Source organism: Nomia melanderi, chromosome 4 (genome assembly GCF_051020985.1).
Source record: "Nomia melanderi isolate GNS246 chromosome 4, iyNomMela1, whole genome shotgun sequence".
In the NCBI taxonomy this organism is placed as follows: domain Eukaryota; kingdom Metazoa; phylum Arthropoda; class Insecta; order Hymenoptera; family Halictidae; genus Nomia; species Nomia melanderi.
Genome location: NC_135002.1, coordinates 13,626,469 through 13,646,662, shown reverse-complemented (window position 1 = coordinate 13,646,662; position 20,194 = coordinate 13,626,469). Strand labels below are relative to the sequence as shown.

The 20,194-nt window shown below is 32.9% G+C and overlaps 1 protein-coding gene across 15 annotated transcripts; it reads right to left on the bottom strand.

Annotated features, from left to right (window-relative positions):
- Positions 1–388: 388 nt before the first annotated feature.
- kar (monocarboxylate transporter 10-like protein kar) lies at positions 389–20,088 on the bottom strand. 15 transcript variants are annotated; one of them, XM_031972946.2, is made up of 10 exons: positions 19,861–20,088; positions 18,502–18,804; positions 9,843–10,322; positions 6,599–6,750; positions 5,581–5,854; positions 5,136–5,271; positions 4,571–4,736; positions 4,075–4,321; positions 3,683–3,823; positions 389–2,174 (listed from the first exon to the last, which is right to left on the bottom strand). In XM_031972946.2, the coding sequence occupies exons 3-10, from the start codon at positions 10,273–10,275 to the stop codon at positions 1,909–1,911; spliced, it is 1,815 nt and encodes a 604-aa protein (XP_031828806.1). In that variant the 5' UTR covers positions 10,276–10,322; positions 18,502–18,804; positions 19,861–20,088; the 3' UTR covers positions 389–1,908. The 15 variants fall into 15 exon arrangements, with proteins under 15 accessions (XP_031828806.1, XP_031828808.1, XP_031828810.1 ...); XM_031972948.2 differs by having other exon boundaries at positions 18,502–18,721; XM_031972950.2 differs by having other exon boundaries at positions 18,502–18,676.
- Positions 20,089–20,194: the final 106 nt, after the last annotated feature.

Sequence of the window (20,194 nt, the reverse complement as noted above, 5' to 3'; positions counted from 1 at the left end):
CGAAAAAAATTCAGTGTTTATATCCCCTATGTAATTATCTAATGTTTCATCAGAAATTTGAGATTTTTACGGTCCAATTTTCGAACATAATCCATTACAAAATTCGTGTAGTCACTTGTGCAATATATAAAAGCTGCAATGAACAGATAATTAATGTAGCCACCAAATAAAAATTCTTATTTTTCGGACAAAACCCAAAAAATTCGTATTAATATAATTAATAAGAATTAATTAATATATGTTAATATATGTCACACGCGTAAGACTGGAGGAAAACAAGATCTATATGCACCAGTTCAGTGCTTCTGTTAAAAGTATTAACATACAAGTACAAAATAAAAGTAATATAGTTTTCATTTATTCTGTAAATATTAAAGACGATAACATATCTATCAAACAATTTTTAGGTCCTTTATTTCTTAAAACAGATTCCACGCGAAATAAATTACAAATGTTTTTATTCGTTAATGAATTTGAATTTCGAACGAATATTAATGAATACAGGATATTGCTTTAATAATAATACAATCGTGAATGAGACAGAAGATGCCGAATGGAATGTTCGTACTTCTTCATTTTTAAAAATGCACTTCCGACAATTCTGCGAACCAATTATTTTCGAAATTGAAATTACACAGGAAAACATATTCGTTCCATGTTTTAAGAAAATAATATATAAAAAACATAGACCACTGTTAATAAATATTCGTACAGATAATGAACTGTCACGTAAAATAGTAAATATCGTAATAGTATCATAAAAGAACGATGAATTCGTTAAATTCGATAAAACGACTCTCTTAAAGGCTATAATTAATATTCCATTAATTAATTAAAATTTCAAAAAGCAAATACAAAAATTTTTAATCGAAATTCTATGATACAGGAAACCATGTGTATGTAAGTATATCTTATAGAGGCAACTCTACAATATCCCTTTAGAAAAGAAGAAACCTGCAGTTACATTTATTCTCCCTCAAAAAATGCAACGCGCCCCGACAGTTTTCTAAAAAGATAAAAATAACGAGACGCATTTTTTGCGGGAGACATGAATAACAACATTGTTTTACACCATATGTAATATGTTCTTTTCATCGGTATCGCAACGCTTATCTATACCTTTCGTACAAAATGCTCATGGAAACAGAAATCAAATATTTTACGAGCAACGCAATGATTAAAATCACAAAGTCTAATCAAGATTCTAGTGTCAACCGCTAAAATACATATATCTTGCAACATTTTTAACATTCGCTAATAATTGACTACATCCATTGACGACGGTAATCTGATCTAATGTTTCTACCAACAAGAGTATACTCAAAGTTAAAGTACATTGCAGCTAAACATTGCAGACTTTCAAGTAATATTCATTTACCTCCGAAAAACGATTTAAACGTTTCATTACAATGAAATCGGGCTATTGCACATCATGTCATGCTATCAGCTCATCATTATTACCTATTAAAACACAAAACTAGTATATAACTAACATGAACACTAAATTCTTTCCTTAATAATTTTTAACTAAATGAATTGTTATTGTCACTTCAGTTAAAATGGTATCTTCGTTTAAAAATACACGTCACGATGGATCGTACAATCTATAATCTAAATAGTATCATTGCACTACGAATCTGCAAATACAGCGTTAACTAGATTATCATTATCCGACTGATGCATCAATCACGTGCAAATAATGAACGTTTTCCACTGTACAATATTCGGCATACAAAAATATTCCTCCCTTTATCTTCGTACTATTAATCTTCGAAGGTAATGAAACGTTGAAATAATTTTTCCAATGAACACCTCGTAAACGTGAAATCCACCAGGCGTTTTAACTGCAAAGACCACAAGAGTCAAGACGTTATTGACTCCGGCTCATCAAAATTCGTTGCAGTCCCGTTAAAACGAAAGGAACATCGACGACTGCGATCTCAGCGATACGTTCTCGTCGTACAATAATGGCACACTCTCCGAATGTTCGTTATGATCGGGACACTTAATACCGTGACACCGGCACCCGATGCCTCCCTTAAGTCCGCAGCGTCTTGAATAATGATTCTGCACGTTCCAGCGCATCATCTTCCGGCGTGAATGCTCGTGTGGTTCGCACACGTTCTTGAGTGTCGCCACGAAGCACGGGGGCAGAAAGCCGATGCTCGAGTACTCTGTGAATTGCAAACACAACCGCTTTACAACCGAACGAAACGATACTTGGTCACTCGAGGACGGATGTGAAAGATACAGACTACTTCCCGCCAGCAATCAATGAGCTCGCAGAAATATTTACAAAATCTTGAATGCTTGTTAATCATGGCAAATACATTGAAGGGATGCTGAATGTTAAGAGACACCATCACCTGGCTGTTAAGAAACTGGCAAACTGCGAGAAGGTTTTCTTTTTCTCTTAACCCTTTGATCTACGATATCGTGTCAATCTCGTGGCGAAAAGTTCCAATGGAATTTGACAAATGTAAATGTCATTTCATTCTTTGAAGTCCGAATTAAATATTATTTTCCGGTTACTATTGTGATGCTTCAGAGTAAACGTGGATCTAGAATGAGACTACAACTTTGTTCTTTTTCTAATGAATTATGAGCAATGAAATAATTTTGTCGAGGGTTGTTCTGAAAGATATCGTAGTGCAAGAGGTTGAACGACTACAAAAAGTAAATTCAAACAATTCTAGGGGTCACTACAGGAAAGGGGTAGTTTGAAAATAGTCGAACGAAAATATCAGCAAAGAGAATTCGGAGAAATTAAAAAAATTTATGGTAGATATTTTATATGTGTAATGATTGTATACATCTGCAGGTTGTACTTATAAATTGATGTTTGGCTAATTACAAATATCTTTCAAGATAAAATATACTTTCAAGATGTCTGATTAGAAATGACTGATACTACTGTCCTCAAATTACAATTCTGAGTCTTTTTATGAAACATTGTTCAAAAATAATAATACCTGTACTGATTTTTAGGAAGAGCAATACAATCATTAGTTGTTAATAAAAGCACACTTAACTTTATAGCGAACCAAAGGTGTAATAGATAATTAGCTATTTTCGTAATCCTTTATCAAGATTGATTTGAGTTAGTACTTCAAACCCTGTTAAAAATTAACAAATAAAAAGCAGAAATAAGCAAAATTAGCGTGTAAGTCATTCCAGTTAACAGTTAGAAGTCTGAAACAGAAGTATTAATAAGAAAAAAATTATGAATAAAGTGTACTTTGACAAAAAGATGAAAAGTGAATGTTATTAGTAACATAATCATTATTATTTTTATTATTATTATTATTATTATTATTGTTGTTATTATCATTAGTGCCTTACCGTCCCAAAAACATCATGCAAATAGAATCGGTACAATTATGGGAACATGCCATAAATCCCAACGAATGCTGCAGTGCACGAGAAAAGAAAAATAACGAACAACGGTCGTTTGAGCAAAGTATGCAGACATATTTTCTCCAAATACTGAATTTATTTTACCAAGTGCTCTGTCCCCCTTGACAGCAGGCGTGTTTTATTTATCCGAAAAGCTTTCCATGGAAAGTCTCAACCGCCTTCGTGAAACAAGTTTACAAACCGACACGCACGTGTTTCAATACCACATGGAGAAACAAACTCTGTTAGTTAGATGTGAAGGATGCACAACTACCTGTTTACCGACCATTTTGACAAGCCGCTTTATTGTCCGCGTTCTCTCCAGTGCAATTTCTGTCGTCGTCTTTAACGAATTTTATTAGGAACATCATCAGTGCCCCTACTATCGGTGGTATACCTGCTAGAAAGAAGGGTAGATCGTAGCTACCTAAACAGGAAAAAAAACCAAAAAATTTGTAAGTTGAATCACATTATCACTGCTTAATTAATTGGCTAAAGATAATTGGTTTTTATGTGCGACTAAAATAATCGAGCGTGTAAATTTATTCGATAGAATAAAGATTTAAAATCTGAACTGATCTTGTAATTCTACAAAAAAAGTAAAAAGCTAAAGATTGAAATTTAAACCTATTATTTAAAAGTGTTTTTACTTAACGCCGTTCAATTGAAACTAATTACCAGTATGATCGTAAAGAAGACCAGCAATTGGTGGGCCCACGGTCAGTGGTATGGAGCACATTCCCAATAAGAATCCAATGGCTTGGGTGGCTCCTTCCCGGCCACATATATCGAAGGCAATAGGACCCAACAGAGATATGAAGCACCCATCAAATAATCCCATAGCCAGAGAAATAAGTAACAACACTATGAATGAATGCGTGACGGGAAGAAGCATTGTGAGAACGCCAATACTGACAAAGGATATCTGAGGAAGAATAAAATTAAAACATATTTAAAAAATATTCAAAAATATTATAGTAACAACTGAGATTTTTATAATTAATTTTCAAGTTCAATAGAATTTCTTTTTAATGTTGCAATTTTTAAATTTAGTGTAATGTTTATTTAACGTTGTCAGTTTTCATTTTTTAACTATCACATCCTATTTTTTATGTGAAATTTTGGTTTCACATAGAACAATAAGTTTTCACAGATATTTCCACTACTTATTTACCTGCTGTAAGAATATCCTGTCCACTTTGGGTAAATCGGCGATATAACCGAAGATCAATCGGCCGAGGGCGGACGTGATGCCGATGCACATGACTGGAAGCTTTCTGTCCGCGCCCTTGAACACTGTCTCAACGAATTTCCCTATATGAACATACGGGACGAAATACCTGAAATGAACATTCTCATTGATCTGAAAACTCATGTCATTTTATACGCTCGACGCTTTCGCTGCGGTCGTTTCTTTTACAATGGTTTGAATTACACGCCGTGTAACTTGATTGCCGCTGAGAAAACGAGTTTTACTTTCGCAACCGTCCTCGGGATACGAGTTCCACGACGGTTTCCGTGGCGAATGAAATTATTTCGAGTGACAGCTTCTATTGTTTCACTATCAACAACCAGCCGTATATATCGTTTGCAAAAGTGCACAACGACCGAAACAAATGATTTTCGTCGAACGGTCGCGCGACGTTGGTCGGTAGTTCACGCGTAAAAGCAATCAAAATGGCTTACGCTGCAGGCGAAAGCATTAGCGTATTATAATAACGTCTCGCAGTAATACTAACCCGAACAGGGCGAGGGGAATGGAACTGGCCCAGACCACGTATCGTTTCTTCTTCCATATAGAAACGTTAACAACCTCTTTCAAACAGCTTTTGAAGTTTGATTTGGACTTCAATTGATTCCTTGGTTCAGAGGTGACTAAAAAGTGATTATGAACAATTCGTATCTTTGTCCCTTGTTATCGCAGTTTCATTGGTAAAATAATTAGTAGTAAATGTTCACTATGGAATTTTGAAAATATGTATTCATAAATTGTGGAATAATTGTATGAAACGTATAAAAGTATAGTAAAACAGAAAGGTAAGTACTTGTAATTGAAGACAATGGACGCGGTAAACAGTTAGATTCATTTCTCTTACTTAGATTTTCACTTTTACGCGTCATTTTTGTGAAATATCATGTCGAAGTGGTTTTCAAGTATGGATATTGAGTTTGTAATATACTTACAAGGAATTGGTTTGAAAAGTATGCCACATGCCATGACGACCGCGGTGAGAATAGCTATGGATCTTAACGTGCCTTCTAATCCGAAACGGCGAAGCACAACTTCCATGAAATATGGCATAAGGGTGGTAAATATTGAACTACCAGCAGTGACGATACCATTTACCAGGCCCAAATATCGTTTAAAATAATGCCCTAAGATCGCTAAACTCGGCGTATAAGCTAAACTCGCACCGAGTCCGTACATCACTCCGTAAGTCAGATAGAGTAAGCCCACCTGCATCAGAGTAATAGAACAGAAATTACTTGAACTGATTACACATCTTGTACACTCGTATGCAATCATCCACCTTTCTTATAACTCTTTACCCTGTTAACTGTGGAATTTAATTTGAAAAATTTCTCATTTTGAGAGATTGTACTATTGAACAAATTGTAACAAATGAACAAATGAAATATGTACTCGTCAAACGTAGGAGGAATGCACCTAGGGTATATTTTAATGAAAACCCAAAACAAAACAAAGAAGAATTACACGTTTATCTGAAAACATAAAGAATTCATCGTTGAAAGAATTAGTATCATTTCAAGCTTTAAAATGACGTGTACATTCGTCAAACGCAATTAACCGATTAATAAAACTTTAATCTATATTTATATTTCCTTTTTAGTCATGTTCGTAGAATATACTGACAAAGTTTGATCGAAAAAAACTGAGAAATATATTTTTGCTTTATTTTGTTTTCTTAAGTGGAGTTTAAAAGAATTAATCTTTGTAGAAACGAATCTTAACACACTCGCGACTGACAAACTTTTCGCTTTTCTAATACTTACTGCTGGTGAAACTGAAGAAAATCTTAAGCTAATTGCCGTAAATTTCTGACATTAAAACGGGGACAAAAATTGGAAAATTTGTTTTGAAAAATTAGCCTTGTAATGATCTGTTGTTTCACATAAAGAACTTCACGTTGAAGAAAGGTAAGTTATTTTCGATCAAAAATTTTGGATAAAAATTCTTCACCTTGTTAGAAAACATCGATGAGAGGAACATTCCACTGGATGCGACAGCGCCACCCAAAAACGTTGTCATCTGGATGCCGATTTTATCAGTGAGAATGCCAGAGACCGGCGATAAAAAGAACGTGGTACCAATGGTTAATGACCCAACCAAAGCTATATTGAAAATACATTCGAACATTAGTAAGCTTAAACAATCACCTGTCACTGACAATGTCAATGATGATCTTCTTAATGAAATGCTTCATGTATCTCAATCTCTGTCAACGAGTTGTTGTCTAATGATTACTTCCTTAAATTCTCGACCTCTGTCACTAAGATCTTACATTTAATTTATATTAAATTGAATGAATTTTTAATTTAATCCTTTTTATTGTAAAACTTTTACGTAAATCAATTCCGAAGGTAAAGTTTACTCTCAATACTATTGCAATAATTGTAATGAATATTGTAGTAATAATAATTTATTTAAAAAACAATTGAAAATATGCTTGTTTACAATTGCAGTTGATGACTGTGCGAAGTATTGAAATGAGAATTTGATAATCTGAATAAATACTTTGCCAAAGCTTCACGAATAATGGATAGCAAATTAATGTCACGTTAACAATCAATCACAGATGATTCTTCTCATTCCCGTACGATCCGCATCGTTTGCCGTTCGAGTTGCTTCGCAAAGACCTAGTTTTACTTCAAAGAGTAACTACCCCTAGATTAATATTATTTGACCCTCGTTACTATTAATGTCCACGTAATTGTCGACTAATTCAGATCCAGGTTGTCTGGAGCATTGACTCTACAGATGATTAGGCTGATCGATCAGTTTAATTGATATGCAAGTCTAAGTAGTCGTCCCATACCGCGTTTAACAATGATTAAGCCTAAGAAACCGACAGTACGCAGAATTCAGTTCCGAAGTATACGAGCTTACATATTTAGGCCATGGACAAATTAACAATGGAATTATACTACTGGCATTCTTATCATCGTAATGTGAAACACTATGAGCTGATATAATTAGAGTCACATACTAATTAATCGTAAACATGCTTGTGATGCACCTATTTGCATTCTTTGTGCTCGATGCATAAAAGTAAACCATTCGTACCAAAATGATATGATAGTGTATTCTATATATTTATTTTATCGTTTAAGCTATCAAATTTATACGATATAAAAATATTAAAATTGATTAAAATGTAAATATTATTCAAAATTACGTTAATTCTCTTTTTTAGGCGTTGCCTTAAAAGTATTTTATCTTACTTAATCTTAAATACATCAACTAAATCATTAATCCATAAAACTGTCGAATTTCTGAAATGTGTGACAGGACACAGTCAAGGAGAATAACATTTCAGAATTCATCTTTGGAATGATTAGAAAGTACTGGTCAACAAAAGATAAGAAATAGATACCAAACAATTGAAAGTAAAATTGTGTGAATGAAGTCGAGACAGGTCAATGATCGTTAAAAGTAACTATTAGATAATGCGTTATCGGAGAAAGAATTCGTCAATACTAAAAATGTAAAGATAATGCGGTTCGTTGACTGCGCGGAACAATCACTTGAGGGAGACATCAATAGAAACGAGTGGAAAAGATGAAAATTTTTCTACTTCGCCCTGCGCCGGCGTTATCTTTTTTTCTTTTATCACGTGCGGATTCCATTCTATTTTATTTGAATCGGGCCTTGCTATTGTACAGTGAGCTACAAATATATGAACAATAAATAAGAAACACGATTTATCACGTTTCGTATAATTATTAACTACACGTACAGGCAAATTAAACACGCACTGCGCAGCGTAGATAAAAAGAACCGTCGGTTCAATGTTAAAACGAGAGATACAAACAGTAAACTGAAATTTCGGAGTCATTTTTATTTATAACGAAGCATTGCGTTCCAAATTTTTATGATATTGAAATAAAGTAATGAAATCGTATGCTATTAAATTTTATAAACGTTAAAGAATAATTTATCGCGAATCAATATTGTATTATACAGATTAAATTAAATGCCATGTATTTCATCCATAAAATTCTTTAAACTGAATACTTCAACCGAAAGAAATGTTTGGTGAATAAAAATTAAACAAAATACGTTTCAAATATCATGTATCTCGCTTTTACATAATTTTGCATAATGTATGTTGCGATAGAGTAACGAAATCATGCAACCGTATGCAGTCAAGCAAAAAAATTTGCAACCGTATGAAAATACCGTAGTAATGACAATAAAGCCGTTATCCTCATGCTCACTGAAAGTGCACTCGATATTAAACATCCATTAATGCATTAAGTACTCAAAATTCCACTAGCAAAATCATATCTCGATGAAACACGAACTGTGTATTTACATTAAAGTCGAAATATTTTCTTATTAAAACCATTGTTCTACTATTACTTGCAGCTACAAACTTACATGTGTTATAGATTCAAACTTGTTTCATATTAAAGAATTAATCATAATAAATGATCATATTATTATATTAATTATCAGATCTAAATAGATCATATTAAAAAATTAAGCAACTGCAACATACTTATTAATATCATATCGCATAAGCTATAAAATAACTAAATCTAATTTAATTCTTCTCGACATTTAATACGCTAATACATAACATTTTCATTACATCAAAGTCTCATCACTAATTGTTTATAAAGTGCAAAACAAACTTTCTCTTATTAAATAAAAGAAATTACCTAAGGTGAATAATTACCTAATGATCAGACCGCGGATCTTTATGCAAATGCAAATTGTTAACACTAAAATTAATTATTTTAAGCAATATTAACACCAGCATAAATATTTCCCAATTATTGATATTTTATAAGTATTAAATATTCAAAATGGTTTACAAAATAGTTTCATTTGAATACTATAATGAACACATGAATAAATCGAAAAAAATCTACTATCGCAATCTCTATAATAATCATTTACATATTAATCGTATCAAAAACAGTTAGTCTTAATAACCCCATCAGAAAAATAGAAGTACAATAAAAAATAGTTTTTCCGAACAAACAATACAAAAATCACTACGCCTTGAATACTTCGTAATTTCGAGCACTCCTTGCAACCGTTGCACTTTTAAATTTTCCATCAACGCATACGAATCCGCAGTCTATGAACGATGCTAATTCAGCGAAAAGCGAAGGTATCGTGTCAACAATCATTTCTAATATCCCCGCGAAGTTCTCGGATATTATCAAATGATCGAAATCACAGAAAAACTCACCGGCTTTCGAAGATGCTGCAACATCACCGGCGTCTAACAATCGCTTTTGCAATTCGAGGTAGATCAACGAATAAGAGTTGATGACGCTGAAAAGTACGCCGTTGATAACGAAGCTGCCGATCATGATCATCCACGCCCGCATCCCGCCATCCGGCGGCGCGATATTGTTTTGTGCAATCGCTTCCGGATCCTTTCTCGAATTATTCAGCGACGCCTGATCCTCGTCATCCCTGTCCATCTTCTTTAATCTCGCGGCCGTGCTCTCGATCTTGATCGATATGGACTTATTATCGGTCTCCAGCAGTGGATTCCCTTCCGTGCTCAGGTTCGAGTTCTCCTCCGACCTCTGAGCGTCACGCGCGTCTTCTTCGATCGCCGCGCTCGAAAGGTCACTGGAACTTCGTTTCGGTTCGGTGTTTTCTGCTAACGTCATTGTCCACTTCGTTTTCGATCGACTTTAGGATAAGGAGTGTCTGTGAACTGTGAAAATGGAAACGATCAATAAAATCTACGGGTTATCGAGTCTGCCAGTAATCTGTAAGGATAAATGTAATTTGGTCATACTTCTGCTAGAATTAACCAGTTAACTGCATTCGACGAGTATACATATCATTTAATCAGTGACTTATTTATTTTTTCCGATAAATGTGTAACTCTTCTTTGTTTCGCTTTAATCTTCCGTTAAAACGTATTATAGGTGCATTTCAGCTGCGTTTGACTAGTATACGTTTCACCGTTTGATTTTATTGCATGCACGATGAAAGACTTTTGAAACTAAATTCCACAGTTAACAGGTTAATACGTTTCTTATTCTTTTGTTTTTTGTATGTCTTTAGGAGTAACAGAAGTCCTTTTTTCGATAAATGATTATAACGAATTTATGCAAATTTTATTATTGTTATCTTATTTGTTTATGAAAAATTCGTGGAAGATTTGTGTGTGCTAATTCGATCATAGAATAGTAAAATGTGAAAAGCTGCATACAATTTTTCCAGAATTTGTTACTTCGTTATAGGAACATTAACACGTTTACGATGACGTATACCACCGGTGGTTCACGGCTAACGTAAAACACCATGTATACAAAAAGCGTCGGTGTAAACGTGTTAAAGAATGTTCTAAAGCTAACGATTGGTATTATCGTAGATTGATTCATAATCCAGTTTTGTCTACGATGCAAGATGATGTTGACATAGATTTCAATTACCTTCAATCCGAATGTTCCCCAAAAATGTAAATTTAATTTTAAGGTTTCAAAATAAGAATTTCAAAATGTGTCAATATGTTATCGTACTTGCTTGCTTCACTTCTGTTTGTTGTAAATTACACACGTTCCAATGTCAAACAATGGATAACCTAAACTGAGATAACACGTCACACGAAAATGTTAGAAAGTGTGTTTTATACGCGTCGTATCTTGCACATAAGTAGATTAGTTTGCATTGCTATGTTTAAACTGATTCGTTTCTGTAGTGAAGAGAAATAAATATAGAAAAGCGATATTGTTAACATAATAATGTTTGAACTTTTTTTTCACTAATAATTATTTTAAACGTATCGTAACACAATGGCCGCACAATTTCAAGGAAGTCGTATATACTATCGTGCGTTCATAAATATGCACATTACAAATGCGCGTGCACATACATACGTATATATATCGCTATGCTGCTATATTTGCAATTGAAAATAAATATGATTAATAGCAATTTAATACCTACTGTACGCATTAATCAACGGGCAGCACTAAATGAAAACTAATGAATCTTTATCTCTGCGTACAACAGCAAATTAAAATAGTTGCCTTTTCAAGTTGCAGAACTTGATATCGAGAAATCTATAGAGTCTCATAAATGTACAGCTAATATGAAATTTCATCTAGTAATGGTCCCCAAGTGTTACAAGTACAGTTATAGACACTGGTTGATTTTTATTCGATTGCAGATATCATTCGCTACGGGTGATTCAACTTCACCTATTATGTTTATCTCGTTGAAAACGTTTTCATTGGCGAATCACTACTTTCGTGAGATTTTTGTCTTTCCAGTTGACCTTCTGCTATCCGGTCTAACTATGAAATCACGTGCCAGTTCCGCTTATTTCAATTAGAATATTAAAATAGTTCAAAACAAGAAAATCTTTATCCACTTGTGCTACATAAAATTAAATAAAACTGAAAAATTCAATTTTGATTGTATAATTAAATACGTGAATGGTAACCAAGTTATCGTATGTATCGGTGATTTACGCAAATTATTGCAAAAAGCGAAGAAGTTTGCTTAATAATAATTTTACAAGATTTTCAATAAGTTATTCAATTTCTCAGAGTTTATTAATTTTTGTATTCTATCAAAGGTAATTAACTTCTCCTACCATTGGCTGCGCGATAATAACTATTCATTTGAAAGTACGATTTCAAATAATTCGTTTGAATTATTCTGTTGTTTAACTGAAGAGAGAATGCAAACAGGCAACACGAGAATTGTGAAAGGCATAGAAATAAGTAAAAGGTGGCAAGGTGACAATGTTAATAAACAGGTAAAGAAGTGACAGTTTTGTCTCTCTTTCCGGCTGTGCAAAAGGTTAATAGAAGATGATCGCTCTGCCTTATGTGAATACGATTTATTTTGATAAACATTTTGTACAATACCAGCTCATGCGACAAAGTGACGATTAACTACTCAAGCAGAAGCCAGAGTGCCAGCATTACTTTGTACCACGTTGAAAACGTAGGAAATTTTAAGCGCGATACTTGCCCGGAAGATAATTACATTATTTAAATGGAGTGTCAATGTAACTTTCTAAGAACATTAAACAGTCGGGTCTAATTCAAGCAAAGCCCTAGAGTTAATGATAATATAATAGAGCACGTAAACGATATCATAATAGAGTTAATACTTCGAAAAAAAAGGGTGAAGGATGGTCATCCGCAGACTTCTTAGAAAGTAGCTTGTCCGTTTCTTGTCGCGACGCACGAATCGAAAATAAAATCGAAATCCAATTCACGAGTGATCCTAATGTCTTAAAGAAATTATTTGTACAAGACGAAACACCATTCATTTCAATAATATAAAAATTCTTGATGCGAAAAAATAATGGACGAGTTTCGAAATTATAATTTTCTGTAAAAAAATTAGCGTAATTAATCGCAACACAATTTAGATTTTGATTCTAAGTAACAAGTTAACTGAGAATAATCGATAACTTCTCTTGGTAATATGGACTACAAAACAAGTTTGATATTGCAGGTTTTCTACGAGCTGACCGAAAAGTATAGAAAAATTAATATAATGAGAATTAGAGAAATATTAAATTCATCAAAATTAATAAAAAGTTGTTTCTTATACAACATTGAAGAAAGTATCTTGTACTTCCGAATGTGATTGTGTTAGAGAATATCAACTCACTACGTAAGCATATATTTATTAATTACGATAATCACTGACTTATATGACTTATTTCGTAAAATATTCTCGTACACTGACTTAGCCTCGTCATATCTATATATCATATAACACTAATTTATATCAACTAATAACATGTATGTCTGTATTTGCAGTAAATATTATGCAGTGCTTTATCATTTCCATCAGATTTATTACATAATTAAATCGAATTACTGGGAAACATAATTTCATTGCCAATATTCATAAACACAGATAAGCAATAATAGAATTACGCAACACGCGTTAGAATACTCTCTCCTGTATCGCGATTCGACGCGTTAGAATTGAAGTCGTAAAGACGTTAAATCCTTAAACATCATTTTAATCTGAGAAATAAAGTATACGTTTCTCTTTTATGGTACCAGCTCACGTTCGTACTTACGATTAGTACATTTAAGAAAATTACTCTCATTCCGACTACAAGTAGAAAAGTAAACATGAAGATGATACGCATGAGACAAGCTTTTCTTACGGCAACCTAATGGAACTGTCATATGTATATAACTTGGGGTAATATCATTATTGACGAAACTATTTAAAAAAATCGTCGTTTCCCGAAACATTATTAAAGTATACAATATACATACAGTTATCATATAAGATGATTGCAATGTCTGTTTATTATTTTAAAAAATCATTTATATGTAATATATTTTAAAAAAGCAAAACTATTAGAGAACAACGAAACACTTTTAATAATCATTTATTTGATAATTAGAATGATTTAATTCGTTTATTCATAAATGACCAAACTGATTATCAACTTATTAGTATTATAGTGAATGATACTATCCCTCTAGTAAATATATAAGAGCAAAAACAAAAAAGAATAGTATTGCCTAAATATTTTCGAATATTTAATTAGCCTTACAAAACAGTTTGACTATTAAACGTACATGCATTACATTAATCACAATTCTTTCACATACAACATACGTATTTTGACGTGTAAACTAAGTTACAATTTTCAGTGCACGTTAAAGGTAACGTCGACGTGGAAGTGACGCGAAGCTATAAGTTTGCATGGTTCAGAGAAATTCGAGCACGTAAAATATTGTATATCATACGTACGCATGGTTTATCGTCATTCACACGTGCCTTTGCGTAAAACCATCAAATCTGTTCCGTTTAGCCTTGACATTAATCTGCATTCGAATTGAGTGGTTCATAGCATACAAACTACATCATACACGACTCCCATGTTTATTAACCACCAATTAACCTTCTCACGCGTTGCACGCCGGCCGTCATTGATAACGAAGCCTATCTCTCTAAAGAAGGAAGCCAGTTGGTAGTGACGCATCTTCGGCGCAAGGGAACAATTCCGTATAATTGAATGAAATATTCGCCGACCGTTAAAACAATTTCGAAGCATTTATCATATTCTGATACTTCCCCGAGGATTCACGTCAAAGCATATTCACTTAAGAATCTATTAATGATGTAGTCTCCCTAGCAAGGACGTAATTGATAATGAAAGATTGAAGTCAAATAAGATCAGATGACTTTGAAATCAATTGACTATTAAAAATATTTTCGAAGGTGAAAATCGTTAATACACTTTTCAATTAAGATTGTTACGCCGAACAATAAACAAGCCGTTGATATTCATGAAATTTGAAGTGATTTAATTTGTGAATTGGACAAGTTCAGAAAATGAATCAATTTCAAACTTGGAAATTTGATCTTTCAATTAAGACGTCCGTTAACTATGCAAATGTAAATTACTGATATAAATATCTAATAGTATTTTAACTAATCTTATTTGTAAGTTACTACGCTGTAATAACTGTGTCTTTAATTCATAATTAAAATAAAAGAAATTATAACAATTCGTCAGAAATACTTCATAATACTCACTCTAGTTTATTCGTTGAATAACGAAGTTGATCCTAAATACATTTACATACGTTAACTCACCTACTTATTTAAATATCCCAGTTTACCAAAATATTAAATGAAAAAAAAGACAGTTTAAAATTATACAAACTGTATCGAGCTTCAAAAATATATAACGTTCAACGTAACAACAGTTGGTCACAAACAACGAAAAGGTGTAGACTAACGGTTTACATGTACGAAGTGTGTTATCCTTGAATGGAAAAGATGCGTGGCACTGATACGCGTAAAACGATCAATCATCACAAAAACTTCCCCCCTTCAACGAACCGATCCAACGTGTCGCGCGTGTACCGGTTATCGTTAGAAACTCACGTCGCCCTAATCGTCACCCTAATCCAAGACTTATCCTAATCTCAACGAACTCCATCAATCGCCGGTCACGTGGAAGGACTATCAATCGGTGTGAGCATGCCTTAAAAACCGAAAGTCAAGCTTCACGTCAAGTTCCCCCATACTTTTCGTTGCGGATTTTTAACAGTAGAAGAACCGAGCGTTTAACATGATCAATATGTAATCCTTATAAATATTGTAACAATAGATTTCTCTCGATTTCCTCATATATCCATTATAATATTCAAGTGAAACGATTAGGTCCCGTAAGTTCGTGCCGTTTATTTTTCTATCATATAAAATAATATGTTATTAAATATAAAATGTTTATAACTTCACGACCTGTCATTCTCGAGTACCTTCTACTGACTACTACTGACTTCTACTGACTACTGACTCTGTGATTACGAAACGTGAAAAATATTAACACGCAACGGAACGAATCATAGGACGACCCAATATTTATATTTGCAAATCATTTCGGATATTTAACGCTTTTAGAGTATTAATTTACTCGTTTCGCGAGTAAATTGAAACCTCTCATTTTGACGGATGCTGTGGTTCCAGTATTAAACATTTCACGTGTTTACGCACAATCGTATGCACGCAAGAGATAAGCGTGAGAGAATTTCTATCGCGAAGTGAAAGATAAGGGGGCCAGCCAGAGCGGCAGAGCAGAGTGAAGAAGAAACGAAGAAGCGGACGGGCGACGTAATGGAGTCGTAAAAATAATTTCTTTCGAGAGTTACCAGTTCGATCGGTATTTTCGTCAGGGAAGACCGTGAGTCCCACGTGTTCCGCCGGGCCGATCGTCTTTTCCTGCGGCGACCACCGCGAACCGATCGACGACAGGGTCGAGCATAAACTAAGTGGCCGGTGCTGTTCGTCAGGGAACGAGAGGTCGAAAGTTCCGTGTTAAGAAGAGGACTAACGCGCCTAACGAGCGATAGAGCGAGCACGGGAACCGATGGGCAAAGAGGAAAGGGGCACCCAAGCTCTGCAAGTAGGAGTGCGCAGCTCGTCCGATTCCGAGATGCTACTCCGTCGTGGTATCGTTAAACGAATCTCGTTGACCAGCACGTGTGTCTACTTCGACGTTTCTTCCTCTCTAAACACGCTGCTCGCCGACGCGCCACACCTATCATTGATCGCGATCCACGCCCTTATTCGACGGCGGCCCGCCGAAATTAACGTCCCGGCTGCTGCGACAATCACGCACCGATTGCTTCTCACATCGGTGATGAGGCATAGATGGTAATCGTTTTTCGGGCATTAGTACTAAAGAAGTAATGGCAACGAGGTGTGAAATTGATTGGGATCGAAGGAGAAAACGAGGTGTTGCTCTTGTAATTTCCTGTTTTGGCGACCCCCTTAACATCTCGTTTCTGTTCCTTCTGTCTAGCGAAGATATGCAATGGTAGGTGGGTTTTTGCGCAAGGAGAATAACAATGAGCGTCAATTAATGGAGAGGATAAAATAGTATTGTATGATACTGATTTGTTCTGTATCCGCCACTTATACAAATACATATCGGTTAGGTCTGAGTTAGATCTTCTAAGTATTTTTTTGTTTGCTTTCCTTTTGGTCTCCACTTGCACAGTGGCGGAAGCTCAGTGAGTCGTGGGTAAGTGGCAGGGACAGAACAAATTATTACCTGTTTTATTTGTGTCTTCAAACTATCAGATATTTAAGGTTTGATTTGATCAAATATTTAGAAATTCGGGAAGAATGTTAATGTGACTACGAAAAAAAAATTGATCGTGGTTTATATACTTACCAACTGTTAAATGTAAGAGAGACAGGAGGGCATGTGTGAATCTTTACGAAATACTTTCTTTCGATGAATTTACTAAATCGAACATTTAACCACTACAGAAGAATTCAAACATGAACTTATAAAACTATAAGCTTCAAAACTCTACCGATTTTACTTCACTTTGCTTGCTTGTTTGTTGATGAACTTACTGCAGTGGCGAACTTTATTGTTAAATAAGTATAAAGTATTTCTTTGTAAGTTCAAGTTTATATGTTTTAGAAGAACATTTAAATCACTGGTAGATTTTTTCAGGGAACTAATTTTATTGCATGCAATTTTTAACTACACAATCGTGAATGGTACAAGGCTATTTCACTTGTGCATAATATTAGGTAAAATACTACATTCGGATTATATATAAAACGAAATTAAAAATAAACTAAAAGAATAAAAATAGAGGTTGTGATTAGAATGAAAAATATTGTAGAAATTAGAATAACTATATAAGTAAGTTATTTAATTCTTTTATCTCTTTGTACTTTCAGTACCTTTTTTAATGAGTCTGTAAAAAGCACGAAAAGACATGATAGATTATATAAATACGTAAAAGCTGAAGCATAAAACGCGATCGAAAGTGCAAGGATTAAAAATTTAGTTTAATGTCGGATGCCTTTGAACTTTCAAAGCATACATTGTGATACAATTTTTAGATTCAATGAAGACAAAGTTTCATGAGAAGTATTAACAGTATACGATGTATATACAAAAGCTTGAATTTTAAATTTACGATATTTTCATATAAAAGGGACTCGTAATGTATTACTTTTGTATCAGTTGCAGTTTTATTCTTGCTTCTTTTTACAAATAATGAACTTCGACGATCATTTACATATAAAATTAACCGCTACTAGATGCAAAGTAAATTTAAGTTTAATGTAATATTGTTTTTCAATCATAACAAAAATTATTCTTAACAAAAATATTTTTTAGAAGAGATTTCGTTTTTATTATACTCATTGTATAAAGGGTAATAATTTCCCGTTATGAAATTGTTAGTACAAATAATACAACAAAATCTTTAGTTTATCCATTGAAAAGCACACCATACATTGCAAATATAAAAAATTTGGTAGAAACATAAATTTGTTCAACAACTGCTTAATAAATTGCATATAAAAGATTCAACATTCAAAAACACATAAGTATAAATAACTACCATTATTACCTATTATTTGTCCTGTTTTCAAAAGTAGAAACAAGATGTCCTAAGACACTATTCTCACCATCTTCATGTAACAGTAGTCCATTAAAATTGAACCTTCATTTTAAATGCATAAAGTTAGTATTTTTCTTAAATCTTGAAGAATATATATTGCTGTCTGTATTTATTATATTATGCACTGTTATATAGTTGCTTATCATTAATAAATGTCAATTGGAGTGGCCTCAATAAATAATTATCAATATCAAAAGTATTCAAGAAAATGCTTTCAATGATAATGTATTGTGTGATGATGAATTGTAAATACTAAAAAAGTTAAAGTATGATAAGTTTTAACAACATTTCCACATATCAAATTTTAAAATAATGGTTACAGCATAATAATTTGAACTTTAATGGAAACAAAATGAATAATCTAAATTATATATAAACATATTGTATATAATTTGTATATATGTTGAACAGAATAATTTAAATGAATGTTGATATGAACATATACATATTTAAGGAAATAATAATAATGATGATTAAAAGTGAATATATTTTACCATAAACGTGTTGTTTTATTATAAAACAACATGTCATACGAAGAAGATGATATATATTCAGATATGTTATTTATTATAAGGTATTTTGATACAGAAGGTTTAAGGATATATAATATATTTAATGTTACAACTATTAACACTTGGAGCTCTAAACAATTTGATACTTTAAAATTCAATATGTTATTATATATTTCATAGCACTATTGTTTAACACTTTAATGATAGTTTATTACATTTTATGAACCCGAAGTGTTAATGCTTTTACATTTAATGATGTTAATGTGATGATAATATAATGTAACTAATGAGTTCAATTTTCTGTAATTCCATATTTTTTTACATGTTCTGGATTATGTTTTTTCATATTTATAATGCACCTGTTCATTAATACAAAGTCATTAATTTTGTAAACTGTATACAATAAAGTAAGAAATTGTAAAAGATTTACACAATGATCAATACAAAGTATAAACATAATTAATCGTACAGCTTGCGTATTGAATTAACAGTAATAAAAACATGTTTATTGAGCCCACATTGCCTTTTTATCTCATTACTGTTAAGATATTTTATTCTTCTATAATTTCACTACATTATTACACAATAATTTAACAATGGTATAAATTTCATAAGCCATTATAAAGAGTTAAATCACAGACCACTTATTTTAATCATTTTTTATCACAAAAATTGATACTATATGAACTTAATTTCACTGTTTAAATATTATTAAAGAGTGAATGATTACAAAGAAGTAATGAAATGTTTATGTAGCTGTCAGAATAGAAAATTTAATCGATAAAGTAACACGTACCCATTTATAACCTATATATGACACATATATAACCTTAAATATCACTTTATAATATTTGTATTTCAGTCTATGGTCAATAGGAAACCTTTTTTAACACAGTAAAAATATCAGATTTTACTATTCATGTTAAATAATTCTACACGTAACACACAAATAATAATATATTTCAAAACACGTGTAAGACACAGCCATTTAAACGTTTTCAAAAAATTGAATGTCGTTAAATATCCCTAACACTATTTACATAGGGTAAAAATTTTATTTTTGTTGATGATTCTGAATTTCAAGTTGGGAGTTAACTTCAGGATGAATATCTGTGGATGTACTTGCCACC

Coding starts and splice junctions, on each gene's coding strand:
- kar (XM_031972946.2), bottom strand. CDS start 10,275: ATGACGTTAGCAGAAAACACCGAACCGAAACGAAGTTCCAGTGACCTT. Junction 6,751..9,842: donor TGCAGCATCTTCGAAAGCCG/GTGAGTTTTTCT, acceptor TTTTCAATATAG/CTTTGGTTGGGTCATTAACC. Junction 3,824..4,074: donor TCTTCTTTACGATCATACTG/GTAATTAGTTTC, acceptor TTTCCTGTTTAG/GTAGCTACGATCTACCCTTC.